This window comes from Lithobates pipiens, unplaced genomic scaffold, assembly GCF_037356315.1.
Source record: "Lithobates pipiens isolate NorthernLeopardFrog02 unplaced genomic scaffold, aLitPip1_a1.2 Scaffold_8, whole genome shotgun sequence".
In the NCBI taxonomy this organism is placed as follows: domain Eukaryota; kingdom Metazoa; phylum Chordata; class Amphibia; order Anura; family Ranidae; genus Lithobates; species Lithobates pipiens.
The window spans coordinates 165,713,341-165,734,704 of NW_027507903.1; the positions used below are offsets into that span (position 1 = coordinate 165,713,341).

At 41.9% G+C, this 21,364-nt stretch overlaps 1 protein-coding gene across 7 annotated transcripts in view; it reads left to right on the forward strand.

Moving 5' to 3' along the window:
• The window catches only part of PCLO (piccolo presynaptic cytomatrix protein), a 490,197-nt gene that overhangs the window by 410,370 nt on the left and 58,463 nt on the right, over positions 1-21,364 (forward strand). For all 7 annotated transcript variants that reach the window (XM_077473379.1, XM_077473380.1, XM_077473384.1 and 4 more), the window contains one exon: positions 21,224-21,295. In XM_077473379.1, coding sequence (XP_077329505.1) covers positions 21,224-21,295 — 72 coding nt within the window. The remainder of the gene's footprint in view (positions 1-21,223; positions 21,296-21,364) is intronic.

A 21,364-nucleotide genomic window follows, 5' to 3' on the forward strand; every position in this document is an offset into this window, starting at 1 on the left:
TATAAGAACTTTTGTGGACCAAGCAGGTTGTGTGTTAGTGTTTAGCAGACTGTGCGTCAGTCCCTATACCGCAGAAGGACTGCTGCAGTATAGGGCAGCGGTCAGCAGTAGTGCACGGCAACCCTATGTATTGTGGACCGATAGCGGTCCTTACAGAACAGCAGACTGTAACGCACTCAGGCCTATGTACCGTAGCACCCTATACCAAGTTACCAGTCCTTATAAGAACTTTTGTGGACCAAGCAGGTTGTGTGTTAGTGATTAGCAGACTGTACGTCAGTCCCTATACCAATGAAGGACTGCTGCAGTATAGGGCAGCGGTCAGCAGTAGTGCACGGCAACCCTATGTATTGTGGACCGATAGCGGTCCTTACAGAACAGCAGACTGTAACGCACTCAGGCCTATGTACCGTAGCACCCTATACCAAGTTACCAGTCCTTATAAAAACTTTTGTGGACCAAGCAGGTTGTGTGTTAGTGTTTAGCAGACTGTGCGTCAGTCCCTATACCGCTGAAGGACTGCTGCAGTATAGGGCAGCGGTCAGCAGTGGTGCACGTCAACCCTATCTATTGTGGACCGATAGCGGTCCTTACAGAACAGCAGACTGTACCGCACTCAAGCCTATGTACCGTAGCACCCTATACCAAGTTACCAGTCCTTATAAGAACTTTTGTGGACCAAGCAGGTTGTGTATTAGTGTTTAGCAGACTGTACGTCAGTCCCTATACCGCTGAAGGACTGCTGCAGTATAGGGCAGCGGTCAGCAGTGGTGCACGTCAACCCTATCTATTGTGGACCGATAGCGGTCCTTACAGAACAGCAGACTGTACCGCACTCAAGCCTATGTACCGTAGCACCCTATACCAAGTTACCAGTCCTTATAAGAACTTTTGTGGAACAAGCAGGTTGTGTGTTAGTGATTAGCAGACTGTACGTCAGTCCCTATACCAATGAAGGACTGCTGCAGTATAGGGCAGCGGTCAGCAGTAGTGCACGGCAACCCTATGTATTGTGGACCGATAGCGGTCCTTACAGAACAGCAGACTGTAACGCACTCAGGCCTATGTACCGTAGCACCCTATACCAAGTTACCAGTCCTTATAAGAACTTTTGTGGACCAAGCAGGTTGTGTGTTAGTGATTAGCAGACTGTACGTCAGTCCCTATACCAATGAAGGACTGCTGCAGTATAGGGCAGCGGTCAGCAGTAGTGCACGGCAACCCTATGTATTGTGGACCGATAGCGGTCCTTACAGAACAGCAGACTGTACTGCACTCAGGCCTATGTACCGTAGCACCCTATACCAAGTTACCAGTCCTTATAAAAACTTTTGTGGACCAAGCAGGTTGTGTGTTAGTGTTTAGCAGACTGTGCGTCAGTCCCTATACCGCTGAAGGACTGCTGCAGTATAGGGCAGCGGTCAGCAGTAGTGCACGGCAACCCTATGTATTGTGGACCGATAGCGGTCCTTACAGAACAGCAGACTGTAACGCACTCAGGCCTATGTACCGTAGCACCCTATACCAAGTTACCAGTCCTTATAAGAACTTTTGTGGACCAAGCAGGTTGTGTGTTAGTGATTAGCAGACTGTACGTCAGTCCCTATACCAATGAAGGACTGCTGCAGTATAGGGCAGCGGTCAGCAGTAGTGCACGGCAACCCTATGTATTGTGGACCGATAGCGGTCCTTACAGAACAGCAGACTGTACCGCACCCAAGCCTATGTACCGTAGCACCCTAGACAGACCAAGTTACCAGTCCTGATAAAGAGCTTTGTGGAACAAGTGAGTTGTGAATGATTAGCAGACTGCAGCAGAAGGGCAGCAGTCAAGTATAATATTCTTTCTATATTTGGAAGAAAGAATATTATACGTGTACAAGCCTATTACCGTACCACTGATACCAGTCCTGAAAAGAACCTTTGTGGAACTAATAGTAACAGCAAGTCTTTAAAATTATCCTCACTGCCTGACACACTGCTTCCTGCCTGTCCCTATACAAATTGGCAAAAAAGAGTAGGCTGGAACGATTAGCTGGAACAGCTCTTTTGTGGACCTGATAGTAACAGCTAATGATGATGATGATGATGATGATGAAGAAAGACTAATCTGGCTGAGCTGTCCCTAAAATAGCAGCATACAGCGCTCTGTCCCTTTATCTAAACTGACAAAAGAAACTCAGGCTGCTGACCTAACACCTATACCAGTCCTGAAAAGAACTTTTGTGTACCAAATAGCTAGCGTTTTCTCTGTCCCTACTCCACACAGGATCCTTTCCCTACAGTGACAGAAGAAAGAATGTAAAATGGCCACCGGATCGGGTGTATTTATAGGTTAGGGGGAATGTCCAAGTGTCCATGAGCTGTCATGTCTCAATTGGTTGTCCTGTAACACATGATAAACGTGTCACGAAAGGTTAAAGTTCTTGTATACATTAAACACGTAAGTCCGCCGGGGCGAACGACGGAAAAAGGCGTTCGAACCCGCGGACGGCGAAAGTCGGAAATTCGCCGCGAAACGACCGCCGGGCGAACCGTTCGGCCATCACTAAACAGAACATGCCAATGTTGTTTGAAAATAGTTTCTACTTCTTTATACTGTGAGTGAAAGTTGGAAATAAAACCCCATTCTTTGTCAAATTTCCCCTTTGTAATACTCTCACCATCTGCACACGATTCTTCTTTTCTTTTATCAACCAAACAAAGTGCTCTGGGCATATTACCGACTTCCTGAATCACTTTCTGTAATTCCTGATAGTCGTACCCCTTTATGGAAAACCTTTCAGCTAAGACATTGGCCTGCTTGATATAATTCTCAAATTCTGAGCAATTCCTCCGTACGCGAGTTATTTGTCCTTTTGGTATGTTACGTAGCCACTGGGGATGGTGGCCACTGGAAATGGGTAGATAGCTATTACGATCTGTATTTTTAAAAAACACTTTAGTTTCCAATTTATCCCCTTTTCTGTAGATTGTTACATCCAGAAAATTTATCTCATTCCTATTCCATTCTGAGGACAAACTAATGTTACGGTTATTGTTGTTCAACTTGTTAATAAATAAATTTAATTGCTCAACATTCCCCTCCCAAATTAAAAACAAATCATCGATGAATCTTTTATAAAAGATTAATTCTGACGGAGGGTCATTAAAAATTACTTTGTCCTCCCATTCCGCCATGAATAGATTGGCAATACTGGGTGCAAATTTTGCTCCCATTGCAACCCCTCTTTTCTGCAAATAAAACACTCCATCGTACCAAAAATAATTATGCCCTAGGCAAAAATCTAATACATTCCTTAAAAATATTTTTTGAATATGTGGAAGATCTTCCCTTTTACTCAGTGCCCAATTCAATGCTAAAAGAGCATCATCGTGCTGTATTACTGAGTAAAGTGATGCTACATCCGATGTCACCATTAAAACTTCACCTCTATCTTTCAAATCTACTTTATGTAAAAAATTTAAAAAACTTTTTGTGTCCCTCAAATATGATCTTGTACTCACCACGCTTTTTTGTAAAAACGTGTCTAAATATTGGCCCAGTCTTGATGACACTGAGCCAATACTATTTACTATAGGCCTAGCTGGTGGATTTATCGGATTTTTGTGTATTTTGGGCAGGGTGTATAATGTAGGTATCCTATTACTCACAGGAAGAAGATATTTTTCTTCCTTATTAGTGAGAACTTTCTTCCCTACTGCAGACCTAACCAAATTTTCCAACTGGTTTTGATAAGCTCTTGTTGGATCAGAATCTAACTTATGCATATGTTAGATCATCAGACAACATCTCTGTGATCTGATTATGGTAGAATTCTTTGGTGAGAATAACAACACCCCCCCCTTTATCCGCTGGACAAATAATAATATCCTTCCGTTTTTCCAACATCTCAATGCCATCGCTTATATGACGATGTTGTGGTAATCTAATTGGTTTTAACTTTTCCAGGTCATTCAAGACTAGACCTTTAAAGACCTCTACGTGGTGATTGGATAAATTAGAGGGATTAAAAAGGGATTTATTTTTTAAACCACTATTAATTGGTTTATTCATATACGCAACCGGTGGTCCTACCCGTGGTTGGCTCCCTATAAAATGTTTTTTTATGTTTAATTTACGAATGTATTTGTGTACGTCCACAAATACATTAAATTTATTCATCGGTTTTTTTATACCACATTTCAAGCCTAAATTTAAAATATTTCGTTCCTTATGAGACAAGTCTACTTATGTTAGATTAAAGATACCTTCTACTCTGACTCCCTCCTTCTTTTGTTGGACCCTGTGACCAGCCCTGCAACCCCTAGATTTCCTTCCTTTCGCATAGGTGGACCTCTGCTGTTTAGCATTGGGTCCTCTTTCTGGGGGTGATAAGTCGGGGGTCTCAAATATTCCATCCCACTTTGATGGTTGTGTGTGTACTGATGGTATGGTGGTTTTCCCCTGTGTGGATGGAACCCACGACCCCTCCAGTGACTCCCTCTCCCTCTCCCTAAAAAAGGGCGCTGTGGGGGAAAGTTTCCCTGATTATGTGTTTGAAGCGGTTGGAATCTATTATAAACGGGGACATTGTAGGATCTGTATGGGGTATCACCATGTGGTCCATAATTAGATATCGGGGGTGCTGCCCCAGGAGGATTTTCAAAAAAACGTTGGTTAGTTTCACCTCTTTTTCCCTTAGCCTTTTTCTTTGTTTGTTTAACCACCTTCAGACCGGACCATTTTGCTGGTAAATGACCAGAGGTCTTTTTACAATTTGGCACTGCGCTGCTTTAACTGGTAATTGCGCGGTCATGCAATGTTGTACCCAAACAAAATTTGCGTCCTTTTCTTCCCACAAATAGAGCTTTCTTTTGATGGTATTTGATTGCCTCTGCGATTTTTATTTTTTGCGATATAAATGTAAAAACACCACAAATTTAGAAAAAAAATTATATTTTCTACTTTTTGTTATTAGAAAAATCCAATAAACTCAATTTTAGTCATACATTTAGGCCAAAATGTATTCAGCCACATGTCTTTGGTAAGAAAAAAGTCAATAATTGTATATTTATTGGTTTGCGCAAAAGTTGTCACATCTACAAACTAAGGTACGTTTTCTGGAATTTACGCAGCTTTTAGTTTACGACTGCCTATCTCATTTCTTGAGGTGCTAAAATGGCAGGGCAGTACAAAACCCCCCCAAATGACCCCATTTTGGAAAGTAGACACCCTAAGGAAATTGATAAGTGGCATGTTGAGCCCATTGAATATTTTATTTTTTTGCCTCAAGCGATTGAATAATGACAAAAAAAATTTTTTTTTTTTTTTTTACACAAAGTTGTCACTAAATGATATATTGCTCACACATGCTATGGGAATATGTGAAATTACACCCCAAAATAAATTCTGCTGCTTCTCCTGAGTACGGGGATACCACACGTGTGGGATTTTTTGGGAGCCTAGCCGCGTACGGGGCCCTGAAAGCCAAGAACCGCCTTCAGGTTTTCTAAGGGCGTAAATATTTGACTTCACTCCTCACTACCTATTACAGTTTTGAAGGCCATAAAATGCCAAGATGGCACAAAACCCCCACAAATGACCCCATTTTAGAAAGTAGACACCCCAAGCTATTTGCTGAGAGGCATTTTGAGTCCATGGAATATTTTATATTTTGCCACAAGTTGCGGGAAAATTACAAACTTTAATTTTTTTTTATTTTTTTTTCACAAAGTTGTCACTAAATGATATATTGCTCACACATGCTATGGGCATATGTGAAATGACACCCCAAAATAAATTCTACTGCTTCTCCTGAGTACGGGGATACCACATATGTGGGACTTTTTGGGAGCCTAGCCGCGTACGGGGCCCCGAAAGCCAAGAACCGCCTTCAGGTTTTCTAAGGGCGTAAATATTTGACTTCACTCCTCACTACCTATTACAGTTTTGAAGGCCATAAAATGCCAAGATGGCACAAAACCCCCACAAATGACCCCATTTTAGAAAGTAGACACCCCAAGCTATTTGCTGAGAGGCATGTTGAGTCCATGGAATATTTTATATTTTGCCACAAGTTGCGGGAAAATTACAAACTTTTTTTTTTTTTTTTCACAAAGTTGTCACTAAATGATATATTGCTCACGCATGCCATGGGCATATGTGAAATGACACCCCAAAATAAATTCTGCTGCTTCTCCTGAGTACGGGGATACCACATATGTGGGACTTTTTGGGAGCCTAGCCGCGTATGGGGCCCCGAAAACCAAGCACCGCCTTCAGGCTTTCTAAGGGCGTTACAGTTTTGAAGGCCATAAAATGCCAAGATGGCACAAACCCCCCCCAAATGACCCCATTTTGGAAAGTAGACACCCCTAAATTTAGGGGTACACTAGTGAGACTAGGTAATAAATGGCGGGTGCCCTGAAACTATAAAAAATAACTAACCAACCAGCGTCACCTGTAACAGTTATATGGTGATCACTGGTGAAAGGGTTAACTAGGGGGCAATCAGGGGGCTTTATGCGGTAGTATATGGGGGTCCCTGGCGCTATAAAAAGCTGCGGCGAACCTAAATACCTACCTGCCTAACTAGCGTCACCTGTGACACTAATACAGCGATCAGAAAAACGATCGCTTATTAGGCTGGGTTCACACTGGAGCGATGTGGGAACGCCACGAATGCGCGGCGGGTTCCCGCATCGCATACCTCCCGGCGGCAGTTCACACTGCCCTATGCGAACTGCTGGGAGTGTCAGTGAAATGTTAATGACACCCCCAGATCAGTTCGCATATCGCAGTGCGATCTGCAAACTCGGATCGCATGGTGTGAACACCCATGCGATCCGATTCTGCTGCGGACCAAAAAAAGGGTCCCGTGCGAGTTTGCGGCGGGTGCGACACGAATTCAGCCATACTATCTGTATGGCTGAACTCGAATCGCACAGAGATCGGATGTGATTTGCACTGCAGTGCGGTGCGAATCACATCCGTTCTCATAAACCGCTGCAATGTGAACCCAGCCTTAGTGACACTGGCGACGGGGGGTGATCACGGGGTTAAACCTTTATTGGGGGGGTTAGGGGGGTACCTTAGAACTAAAGGGGGCTAACCCTAACTGCCCTAACAGTTATTACAGTCACAAATGACACCCGCCGGGTGATCAGGGGGTTAAACCTTTATTAGGTAATAAATGGCGGGTGCCCTGAAACTATAAAAAAATAACTAACCAACCAGCGTCACCTGTAACAGTTATATGGTGATCACTGGTGAAAGGGTTAACTAGGGGGCAATCAGGGGGCTTTATGCGGTAGTATATGGGGGTCCCTGGCGCTATAAAAAGCTGCGGCTAACCTAAATACCTACCTGCCTAACAAGCGTCACCTGTGACACTAATACAGCGATCAGAAAAACTATCGCTTATTAGGCTGGGTTCACACTGGAGCGATGCGGGAACGCCACGAATCCGCGGCGGGTTCCCGCATCGCATGCCTCCCGGCGGCAGTTCACACTGCCCTATGCGAACTGCTGGGAGTGTCAGTGAAATGTTAATGACACCCCCAGATCAGTTCGCATATCGCAGTGCGATCTGCAAACTCGGATCGCATGGTGTGAACACCCATGCGATCCGATTCTGCTGCGGGCCAAAAAAAGGGTCCCGTGCGAATTTGCGGCGGGTGCGGTGGGTGCAGCGGGTGCGACACGAATTCAGCCATACTATCTGTATGGCTGAACTCGAATCGCACAGAGATCGGATGTGATTTGCACTGCAGTGCGGTGCGAATCACATTCGTTCTCATAAACCGCTGCAATGTGAACCCAGCCTTAGTGACACTGGCGACGGGGGGTGATCACGGGGTTAAACCTTTATTGGGGGGGTTAGGGGGGCACATTAGAACTAAAGGGGGCTAACCCTAACTGCCCTAACAGTTACTACAGTCACAAATGACACCAATGCAAAAAAAAAAAAAAAAAGCAATTGGTGTCACTGTGACTGGGGGGGCAGGGGTAATTGGGGGGTGATCGGGGGTAAAGGGGGGGTGTGAGTGTGCCTGGCATGTTCTACTGTATGTGGGGTGTGTTGGTGCAACTCACCGAACCTCTCTCCTCGGTGCCGGAACGAAAACTACCGACACGGAGGAGAGAATACATCACTTCCTCTCCTGTGTTTACATTACAGGAGAGGAAGTGATGTCACCGGACATTTTCATTCGCCGGGAGCGATCGAGAGGGGGTGGCCATGAATGAATGGCCGTCCCCTCGTCCGGGATCGCTCCCGAACGAATACCGACCGCCGCAGGCACCGGGCGGGGGCCCGAACGGGCCCCCGACCGGCGGGCAGGCAAGGACGTACATGTAAGCCCTTATGCCTGCCCGTGCCATTCTGCCGACGTACATCGGCGTGCGGCGGTCGGCAAGTGGTTAAACGGCGTAGAGGAATGAGCAGGAGAGTTCAAAAATGAATCATTCCGAACATTCACGTCCCTCACAATAGTTTGTGAATTAATTAATCCTGCTCTGCTGGCCTGGTTACCTGGTCGTGGAAGAGGGGGTGGCAAATCCACTCCCTCACATCCACGGTCAGAGCCATCAGTTTGTTGCTGCCAAGCGTATATTACATTTATCTTAAAATCATTTAAATCCCTATAATATTTTTTTATTTTCTTTTTTTGTGTATCTCTGTCTACCTTTTCTAATCTCTTTTGTACTCTATCATTAAAATCCTTAATTTCCTGAGAATCTTTAATTGGTTCTAATTGTTCATGTAAGTCCTTAATTTTGTTTTCAATATTTATCATTTTGCGCTTTTTACGCTGTAAAACCAGCTGTTGCAATTTAAAACCAACACCGTTAAAAAAGTCTAGCCACTCCTGATTGGAGTCTATATCTACTAGACCATCCTGTGGGGCTACATCCCACCTTAAACTCCTTAAAATTATGTTTTCTTTAGCATATTGTTCAAGGATACAAATATCCCACCAGGTGCGTACCTGTTTTTCCAATATATTACCCAGTGCAGACATTGCTCCATTATAATTGGTTACCGTGCTTATTGGCTCTAAACTAGTGAACAAAGACTGTATGTCGATGCTCCTATTCCTTAAAAATGGTATAACATCCATAGCAGCAGAGAAAATAGTAAAACAATATAAAAAGTTGTGCTAAAAACACTAATTCTCGCCGACCCCTATAGCACACTGCTCTGCGCTCCTGGGTGTTTAACTACAATATTAACTCAATGTGTCATCTTTCAAACAGCTGCTGCTTTAAAAAACAAGAATATATCATAAATACATAAAACATGAAACAAAAACTAGAAAGTCCACTTTTTATGTATAGCAGCGCATGCACATTTTTTTCAGAATATGCGTAAGAGTTCAGTTCAGTGTTCAGAAGATAGGGTGCTTTATTTAGTCGACTTGCGTTTGTGATTAAAACCCAGCTTCCACCATACAGATCACCACTTGTGGTACCAAGGCCGACCCCCTATGGGAATGTACTCACCAAACGTATGAAACCAATAAGCCTTCAGAATGCCATTGCAGCTCTCTCCTTTTACCACCAGTTATCTCCTTTGTGGGAAACGGCTTTCACATATAGGAAACAAAAATGCCCAGACATAGCATAATACTGTATAACAATATTTATTATGTAAAAGCAAAATCCATATATGCGTACCAAGTAAAAAACTGTTTGAGCGTTTAAAAATACTGTGCCTTATTCCGCTGTGTTAAATCCGTCCGAGGAGAACCGACCGTTTATAACGTGCACCTAAAAGTATGTGCTTCCGTATTTCCTCGGATCGTTGGAACGCAGGGATTGAGGTGCACTTGTCACTTCCGGTATAGTTACGCCTGACGCGTTTCGTCATTTCCGACTTCATCTGAGGGCGCAGCTGTAGATACCGGAAGTGTTCTTTTATTACCATCACCAACCAATCAAAACTCAATGCAACATGATCTGCGGGGCACCCCACCAATCGTCAGCCACCCATAGGACTTAACTATACCTCAGGTAGCCACGAACGGTGCAGACCCATCGCAGAATGCAGTAATCTGTAGACACATCTGCATCGTGCTTAGAACAATATGCATAAAGTACAATGTTACAATAATAAATACACACTGCATAAAACATCGAATCACAAATGATAATAAATAATAAATAACCACAAATAATAGTGGTTTAAAAAATAAATCCCTTTTTAATCCCTCTAATTTATCCAATCACCACGTAGAGGTCTTTAAAGGTCTAGTCTTGAATGACCTGGAAAAGTTAAAACCAATTAGATTACCGCAACATCGTCATATAAGCGATGGCATTGAGATGTTGGAAAAACGGAAGGATATTATTATTCGTCCAGCGGATAAAGGGGGGGGGGGGTGTTGTTATTCTCACCAAAGAATTCTACCATAATCAGATCACAGAGATGTTGTCTGATGATCTAACATATGCAAAGTTAGATTCTGATCCAACAAGAGCTTATCAAAACCAGTTGGAAAATTTGGTTAGGTCTGCAGTAGGGAAGAAAGTTCTCACTAATAAGGAAGAAAAATACCTTCTTCCTGTGAGTAATAGGATACCTACATTATACACCCTGCCCAAAATACACAAAAATCCGATAAATCCACCAGCTAGGCCTATAGTAAATAGTATTGGCTCAGTGTCATCAAGACTGGGCCAATATTTAGACACGTTTTTACAAAAAAGCGTGGTGAGTACAAGATCCTATTTGAGGGACACAAAAAGTTTTTTAAATTTTTTACATAAAGTAGATTTGAAAGATAGAGGTGAAGTTTTAATGGTGACATCGGATGTAGCATCACTTTACTCAGTAATACAGCACGATGATGCTCTTTTAGCATTGAATTGGGCATTGAGTAAAAGGGAAGATCTTCCACATATTCAAAAAATATTTTTAAGGAATGTATTAGATTTTTGCCTAGGGCATAATTATTTTTGGTACGATGGAGTGTTTTATTTGCAGAAAAGAGGGGTTGCAATGGGAGCAAAATTTGCACCCAGTATTGCCAATCTATTCATGGCGGAATGGGAGGACAAAGTAATTTTTAATGACCCTCCGTCAGAATTAATCTTTTATAAAAGATTCATCGATGATTTATTTTTAATTTGGGAGGGGAATGTTGAGCAATTAAATTTATTTATTAACAAGTTGAACAACAATAACCGTAACATTAGTTTGTCCTCAGAATGGAATAGGAATGAGATAAATTTTCTGGATGTAACAATCTACAGAAAAGGGGATAAATTGGAAACTAAAGTGTTTTTTAAAAATACAGATCGTAATAGCTATCTACCCATTTCCAGTGGCCACCATCCCCAGTGGCTACGTAACATACCAAAAGGACAAATAACTCGCGTACGGAGGAATTGCTCAGAATTTGAGAATTATATCAAGCAGGCCAATGTCTTAGCTGAAAGGTTTTCCATAAAGGGGTACGACTATCAGGAATTACAGAAAGTGATTCAGGAAGTCGGTAATATGCCCAGAGCACTTTGTTTGGTTGATAAAAGAAAAGAAGAATCGTGTGCAGATGGTGAGAGTATTACAAAGGGGAAATTTGACAAAGAATGGGGTTTTATTTCCAACTTTCACTCACAGTATAAAGAAGTAGAAACTATTTTCAAACGACATTGGCATGTTCTGTTATTAGATAAAAAAATGCATTCCGTATTACCCGATCAACCCCAGTTTTTATACAGAAAGGCTCCAAATTTTGGCGATAAAATCGTAAAAAAAGTCATTGACCCTCCAAAACCTCCTCCCACTTTTTGGGACAGAAACGTTTTTTTCTCTTGCCGTAAATGTAAGGCGTGTCGTGAGGTAGCAAAACCAATTAGATCCCTGGACAATTTTAGCTCACCGTCCAATAATCGTAGTTTCCCGATTAAGCAGTTTATTACTTGTAATAGTACGCATGTTGTATATGCATTAATGTGCCCATGTGGTTTATTATACATCGGCAGAACCAAAAGGAAACTAAGAGTCAGAATAGCAGAACACATATACAATATAAAAATTGGTTATATTGATCACAATGTTTCATTACATTTTAAGCTGAAACATAATAGGGATGCTACCGGCCTTCTATTTTGGGGACTTGAACAAGTTAAACCACACTGGAGGGGTATGAATTTAGTACGTGAATTATCCAAACGTGAAACTCATTGGATATATTCCACAGACACTCTCAGTCCAAAAGGCTTAAACATAGAACTTGATATTAATTGTTTTATAAGTGATACTTAAAATCATACATTGAAGTCGCATTTTATCTCATTTCATCTTAGTACCAATTAATTTTAAAACAAGCTACAAAGACCATATTTATTAATAACTGCATGCACGGTCGGTGCCTGTTGTTTACACACTATATATATATATGTAGAGAATTTTTTTTATATATATATATATATTTTTTAATAGATACATTTTTTAATATACACATCTTTTATAATTTTTAGATATATATAATTTATAATTTATTACTTTTTTGGTCAAGCCTAAATATATACAGATCTCTGACATAGTTGTTCGTGTAATTTTTAAAAATATCTTTTCTAAAAGTATACATCTTTTAAACATATATATAGTTTTTTAAAAAATATATATAAAAATATATATAATTTTGTGTATGTATATTTTCGCAACGTACATTGGATCCTTAAACTTCTAGATGATCAATCATCAGTAGTAAGTGTCATAATTTTTCTTTTGAAATAAAGAAATAATATTAGTGAAAAAAAAGAAATCGGATCCGTTCGTGCGGATCGGACGTGTATGGTACCGCGAAAATATCGATCTACCTAATTTGATTCATGTTTGCCCTAAAGATTTACACATAAGAATATATTTGCGTAACAATCAGTTGAGAATTTTAATAGTGATTGGGGAATGGTCTTCGGTTCCCGCATAAGATGATCTATTATATTAACCGTTCGGATTGTGTTTGTATGGGGATAAATATACAATGGTACATGGATAACTGCATACGGTAACTTATTGTACCTTTATTAATAGTTCTCAATTATCCTTTATCACGATCGTTTTGTGATTCGATGTTTTATGCAGTGTGTATTTATTATTGTAACATTGTACTTTATGCATATTGTTCTAAGCACGATGCAGATGTGTCTACAGATTACTGCATTCTGCGATGGGTCTGCACCGTTCGTGGCTACCTGAGGTATAGTTAAGTCCTATGGGTGGCTGACGATTGGTGGGGTGCCCCGCAGATCATGTTGCATTGAGTTTTGATTGGTTGGTGATGGTAATAAAAGAACACTTCCGGTATCTACAGCTGCGCCCTCAGATGAAGTCGGAAATGACGAAACGCGTCAGTGCGTAACTATACCGGAAGTGACAAGTGCGCCTCAATCCCTGCGTTCCAACGATCCGAGGAAATACGGAAGCACATACTTTTAGGTGCACGTTATAAACGGTCGGTTCTCCTCGGACGGATTTAACACAGCGGAATAAGGCACAGTATTTTTAAACGCTCAAACAGTTTTTTACTTGGTACGCATATATGGATTTTGCTTTTACATAATAAATATTGTTATACAGTATTATGCTATGTCTGGGCATTTTTGTTTCCTATATGTGAAAGCCGTTTCCCACAAAGGAGATAACTGGTGGTAAAAGGAGAGAGCTGCAATGGCATTCTGAAGGCTTATTGGTTTCATACGTTTGGTGAGTACATTCCCATAGGGGGTCGGCCTTGGTACCACAAGTGGTGATCTGTATGGTGGAAGCTGGGTTTTAATCACAAACGCAAGTCGACTGAATAAAGCACCCTATCTTCTGAACACTGAACTGAACTCTTACGCATATTCTGAAAAAAATGTGCATGCGCTGCTATACATAAAAAGTGGACTTTCTAGTTTTTGTTTCATGTTTTATGTATTTATGATATATTCTTGTTTTTTAAAGCAGCAGCTGTTTGAAAGATGACACATTGAGTTAATATTGTAGTTAAACACCCAGGAGCGCAGAGCAGTGTGCTATAGGGTCGGCGAGAATTAGTGTTTTTAGCACAACTTTTTATATGGTTGTATACCCCACTTTAACATTTTTACCTGCAGGTAAGCCTATAATAAGGCTTACCTGTAGGTAAAATGAATATCTCCTAAACCTGTATGTTTTAAGAGATATTCACCTTGCATGCAGCCGCTGTATCCTGGCCTGCCTAGGCCAACAAGGCCTAGGGCAGCACTTTGCAGGGGGGCAGCATGGAAAGAGCCCCCACTGGCTTGTGCTACACTGTTAGTGTAGCACCAGTTTTATGGGGCGGACTGGGCTGAGAGGCAAATTAGTCTATCTCCCCCATAAAGCATCCTCACTGCTTCCAGTATGCGCGCGGCTAGCATTCCGAAACTGTGGGGGGCCACCGCTTCTAATTTTGACTGTCCTCTCATCCTGGACTACAATCCTTCCTCTCTGTGCTATATGTTTTCTGCTGCACCATTGGCATGGTTATATCTTCTTAGTCCTGTCCATAAAATTATCAGAAATTTGTGCTTAAAGTAGAACTATAGGCAACACTTTTGGATAGAGTAAGGGATGGTTATAACCCCTGTCAGTTTATTTTTTGCCATCCCTGTACCATTGCAGAGATTTCCCTTCACTTCCTGCCCCATAGCCAAACAAGAAGTGAGAGGAAATCTATGCAAATTAAGGGAATCCATTGCCCACTCCCCTCAGAACTAGTGTCCCCACTTGTAAATGTCAGGGCAGGTCTTAAACAGCAAGGGGTGTGGTGTTGACAGGAAGGGGTGTGTCATAAGTAATTTAGGGGGTGCATGAATTTAGTCAGGCCTAGGGCAGCACAAAACCTAAATACACTACTGTGCTGACATCAGCAGCACATTTGCTCTGAAGGTCCGGCAGATGCTGCAAGAAAATCAGAGCTCCTTGCCAGAAAGAGGATGCATCGCAGCTCCCGCTACTCACAGCGCCAGAGCCGCGAACCCTGAAGAAATGCAAAGGAAACATGTCAGCTTTCTCAGCGGTGACTGGGAAGCGATTTAGGCGCTTCGTTCTAAGGTAAGTATTTCATAATAGTTTGCGGTGTATACTAGCTCATTATGTCTTTGCCTTACCGGTTTTCTATTATTATTTTTTTTGGACGTATTGGTACGTTGCTGAATGGGAAAGGGTTAAAGAGGTGGATATCTACCTGAACAACATGGGAGAAGTCAAAGATCACCGGGCACAGTAGTGTCACCTCCTTACACCTGATTTAAAGCTCTAATTGCCATACTACTACTACTGTTGCAATCACATGCATGGATCACATAACAGGTGGTGAGGAAGCAACATATCGACTCCTCACCTCCTGTCAAACACACTCGGAACATTTTTTTAGAGGAGCAGCAGTGCCTGCTGCACTTGTAAATGAGCCCTTAGTTGCATTCGGCAGCGGCACGCTTAGGGCTTATTCACACGTAAAGTTGGAGGGTGGTAAAAATCCTTAAGTTAAGTTGTGGTTTTACTGCCCCCAATTCCTACCTCCTTTAGCTGCTGAGGCAGCAGCCAAAAGGTATACACATGCTGCAGCAGAAACTAAATCCCCTGTTGCTTTTGGTGGGTGCTACCACCTGCCAATCAAGACACATTCAAGTAAATGGGGCCAGTCTGCGAGCGTCCCGCAACTGCATGCTTCTGCCGGGTTCAGGGGGTTAAAGAAGGTGGTGAGAAAGCAACACATCCCTGCCTACTTTAATCCCTTGTTTGCTGTACTGCACAAGATTACAGGACACTTGCAGAGCGTCCTCACTAATTTTAATTGGGCATGCTTGATAGGTGCACCCACCAATCATGACAGGGAATTTAACTCCTGCTGCAGCTTCAACATGTGTACACCCCTGGCCACTGTGCCTAAAGAGTGTGCGGTTGGGGCAGGGGTGGTAAAATTGTGTCTTAACTATGGAGTTTTATTACCCCCCTCAAATGGAAAAAGGAAATTAACCCTTACTGTCCTGAGCCCACTGTAAGCCTGTAAGGCTGCTTTCACACTAATGTGCTGCAGTTTACCTGCTGTATTTATAGAGAGTGTGATATTTAGTGTCATGTCAAGTGATATGAAGTGTGATATTACTGGCTTGGTCAATATGTGATAGAACAGTTTCATATTTATGTATTGTCAATTTTTTAGATTGGGGCTTAACATACATGTAAAACATTGTAATCCATTGCTATTGAAAGTGTTTTAGCTGAACTTCAGGTATGATCTTTATTGTATAATTACATTGGTCCAGCTTGGGAGGTACAGTATGCATATCTCATACCCGAGGGGGTCGCTGGGCAAGCTGAAATCACTGTAGCAGTCAGCGCTATGGCAGTGATAGTAACAATCTTCCAGGTCCTATGTCAAGCAGCTTCCCCTCTGCAAATTGACCAGGGGGGGAATTTGCTGGGCACTGCTGCCATTCACAGAATGTCTTGTATTTTTTTAAACTAATACAAGGTGTTCTTTAACCACTTCAATACAGGGCATTTATACACCTTCCTTACAGACCAATTTTTAGCTTTCAGTGCTCTCACACTTTGAATGCCAGTTACTCAGTTATGCAACACTGTACCCAAACAAAAATTTTATCATTTTTTTCATACAAATAGAGCTTTCTTTTGGTGGTATTTAATCACCACTGGGTTTTTTATTGTTTGCGACATAAGTGAAAAAAGAGTGAAAATTTTGAAAAAAAAAAACACTTTTTTTTAGTTTCTATGATAAAATTTTGCAAATAAGTAATTTTTGTTCATAAATTTGGGCCAAAATTTATACGGCTACATCTCTTTGGTAAAAATAAACCAAATTAGTGGATATTATTTAGTCTCTTTGAAAGTTATAGCATCTACAAGCTAAGGGGCAAATCGTTGAAAATTGATCACATCTGATCACACCTGATGTACTGATGGCCTATCTCATTTCTTGAGGCTCTGAAATGTCAGGAAAGTACAAATACCCCCCAAATGACCCCCTTTTGAAAAGTAGACAGTCCAAGGTATTTAGTAAGAGGCATGGTGAGTTTTTTGAAGTTGTCATTTTTTCCCACAATTCTTGGGAAAAAGAAGAATGTTTTTTTTTGTTTTAGTTTTTTACAAAATTGTCATAATAACAAGTTATTTCTCATACACAGCATATGCATACTTCCAATTACACCCCGAAAGACATTCTGCAACTCTTCCCGAGTATGGCGATACCACATGTGTGGGACTTTTACACAAGCTGGCCACACAGAGAGGTCCAACATGCAGGGAGCATCGTAAGGGGTTCTAGGAGCATAAATGACACCTCTAATTTCCTAACGACCTATTACATTTGTGAAGGCCCTGGAGCACCAGGACAGTAGAATTACCCACAAAATGACCCCATTTTGGAAAGCAGATACCCCAACATATATTCTATGAGGCACAATGAGCCTTTTGAACAGTTAATTTTTTTCCACAAGTCTTCTGCTACTCATCCCTAGTATGGCGATACCACATGTGTATGACTTTTACACAGCGTGTCCACATACAGAGGCCCAACATGCAGGGAGTGCCGTCAGGTGTTCTAGGAGCATAAATGACACCTCTAATTTCCTAACGACCTATTACATTTGTGAAGGCCCTGAAGCACCAGGACAATGGAATTACCCACGTAATGACCCTATTTTGGAAAACAAACACCCCAAAGTATATTCTATGAAGCATTATGAGTCTTTTGAATAGTTAATTTTTTTTACACAGGTCTTCAGAAAACGTGGAAAGAAAATTAAAATCTTTTTTTTTTTTTACACAAAGTTGTCCATTTATAAGATATTTCTAACACATAGCATGTATATAGCAAAACATTACACCCCAAAACACATTCTGCTACTCCTCCTGAGTATGGCGATGCCACATGTGTGACACTTTTACACAGCCTGGCCATATACAGAGGTCCAACATGGAAGTGGTACCTTCAGGCGTTCTAGGAGCATAAATGGCACATCTCATTTCGTTCCTACCTATCACACTTTTGAAGGTCCTGGAGCACCAGGACAATGGAATTACCCACAAAATTACCCCATTTTGGAAAGCAAACCCCCCAATGTCTATTCTAGGAGACATGGGCTGCAAATAGGTACTCGGGTACTCTGACGGGCTGGTGACAGGTACTCTGTTACTCCGACGGGCTGGTGACAGGTACTCGGGTACTCCGACGGGCTGGTGACAGGTACTCGGGTATTCCGATGCCGATGGGCTGGTGACAGGTACTCGGGTACTCCGACGGGCTGGTGACAGGTACTCTGTTTCTCCGACGGGATGGTGACAGGTACTCCGTTACTCCGACGAGCTGGTGACAGGTACTCGGGTACTCCAATGGGCTGGTGACAGGTACTCGGGTACTCTGACAGGCTGGTGAAAGGTACTCGGGTACTCCGACGGGCTGGTAACAGGCATTCGGGTACTCAGATGAACTGTGACAGGTACTCAGATAGACTGTGACAGGTACTCAGATGAACTGTGACAGGTAATCAGGTACTCAGATGGGCTGTAACAGGTACTCAGGTAGGCTGTGACAGGTACTCGGGTACTCAGATGGGCTGTGACAGGTACTCAGGTACTCAGATGGGCTGACAGGTGCTCAGGTACTCAGGTACTCAGATGGGCTGACATGTGCTCAGGTACTCGGATACTCAGATGGACTGTGACAGGTACTCGGGTACTCAGATGGGCTGACAGGTACTCGGGTAATCAGATGGGCTGACAGGTACTCGGGTACTCAGATGGGCTGACAGGTACTCGGGTACTCAGATGGGCTGTGACAGGTACTCGGGTACTTAGATGGGCTGTGACAGGTACTTGTGTACTCAGATGGGCTAGGACAGCTACTCAGGTACTCAGATGGGCTGGGACAGGTACTCAGGTTCTCGGGTACTCAGATGGGCTGATAGGTACTCAGGTACTCAGATGGGCTGACAGGTACTCGGGTACTCAGATGGGCTGGGACAGGTACTCAGGTACTCAGATGGGCTGGGGCAGGTACTCGGGTACTCAGATGGGCTGGGACAGGTACTCGGGTACTCAGATGGGCTGGGACAGGTACTCAGGTACTTGGGTACTCAGATGGGCTGACAGGTACTCGGGTACTCAGATGGGCTGTGATGGGTGATGACAGGTACTTTGATGGGTGGTGACAGGTACTTTGATGGGTGGTGACAGGTCTTTTTTATTGGGGGGGTGGGGAATCAGTGTGTGATTGGTGTACACTGGGCGGTAACGAGATGTTACCGCAATCTCCTCCTCACACATCGTGTGTGAGGAGGAGAACCCTATAACATCTCGTTACAGCGGTTTGTTTACATTCTGTGACCGGATGTGATTGGACACAGCCGGTCACATGGTAAAGAGCCAATTTCATTGGCTCTTTACTGCGATCGGGGTTGGGCTGTGTCAGGGTGACAAGCCGCATTCCCGATCGCCAATGATATTGAATGGGCTGAAAACAGACCAAAGTTGTGCATTAACCTTTTCTAAAGTCGGAACAACTTGTGTCAGACCAGTTAAGATGGCTGTTTTAGGAAACCATTGATTTATACACGTCATGCGACATGTGCTCCCAAAGTCGGAGCGTATGTCGCACCAGTGTGAACCAGGCCTTATAAATGCAATACAATGAACAACACATGGTGTGTATGACACAGAGCGTGACACACATCTGTTCGTTTTGGAGCACTTTGGGAGAATTATCTGTGGACATTGGGGAAATTTTTCATGCGTGTTGTTCACTCTATTGCAGTGGACATTTATAAAGGACACTTTATGATTTCACAGCGATGGCACATATTCCTTTTTATTGTGCGGTGAATATGATGTTGAAAAAGTTATTTTTGTTACTAAGGCAGCAGTAGTGACTATGTAAAATTAGCTTGTATATTATTATTTTTGATCTTATTTTATGTATTTTTTTAGGTTGCACAGCACTTTTGAATTTGTGATTTATTATACACATTTTATTTTAGGCGTACACACTTAATTTCATTGTGTTCACTGTTATTCCCAGCATGATGATTACAGAATGTATATTTGATTTAATACCTAGTATTAATTGAAAAAAATACAGGGCATTCTGTGAATGGTGACAGTGCCCAACAAGTGGCCTCCTGTTGTCAATTTGCAGGGGGGGGAATCAGTCCGCATGCGACATGGAAGATTGCAGCTATCAATGTAGCAGTACAGACTACTGTAGGGATTGTGAGCTTCCCAAGTGGCCCCTCAGATATGAGCTATGCATACTTACATTGGTTGGCTTTTCCAATGTAAGTATGCGATAAAGATAATTTCAAGAGATCAGCTTTAAACAAGATGGAACAAATGGCTCCCAATTAAGTAAGCTCCAGAGGTACCATGCAGCAGCGATCAATGTAGCATGACTATACAATGCTTTAATTGTGTTCAATTGATTGCTTTGAAGTGTTAGTGCTGCTAGCACAAATTGACAGATCTGAAGCTGTATATGTAGACATATTTGTTTTTTGAACCTAGCAATGTAACAGGTTTTATGGTTGATCTACGTTAATATTTTAGGTGGTACCTGCATTGGTAACTTTGTTTCTTGATTATTAATGAAGATTTGCTCACATGGGAGTTGGATGTAGATTAAAATCTGGTATTTGTGTTTTTTGCTGCAGCAATTTGCACATGTTTGCAACACTATTCTGGTGGGTAGGACCCATTGGGAGAAGTAATACCTTAAAACTGGAATTTGCACACCTATTTACTAACTGTTCAGCTCAGTAGCCCCTGTCGGGGATGATTTTTGCCAGGCACCCCAAGTGTTTCTGTATTATTTATTTCATTATTCATCTGTGCCATGCATAGATCTCAACGATAATAGCTTATCCAATAATAAAAAACAAAGCTTTTTTTGTAATACCTTACTTTAAAATGAGAGTGAAAAGTAATAAAACAATATGTAAACAAACAATATCTTACTGCAAATTGAAGATTAAAAAGTGAAGACGTTTGAAAGTTTTACATAAAAAGGAACGTTTTAAAATCAATATTACCAATAAGTAATTTGACAAGCATGAAAAGTTCAATGTTCTTGTAAATACAGAAATTATGTAATGCCATCAAGTTGTTTTTTTTTTGTTCATTAATGCCATTAATAATTCACCTGTGAAATTTATATAGTGCTTGTGACAATGTAAACAATACAATTAACTGTATTTTGAATTTTAATGCAGCTAATGAAGAAAACTTTAGAAGTTACTGTATGGGATTATGACAGGTTCTCTTCAAATGATTTTCTTGGTGAGGTAAGCCATTGACACATGAAAAAAGTAGTTTACAACTATGCAATCTCGCTAATCAAAAACATTTTTTTA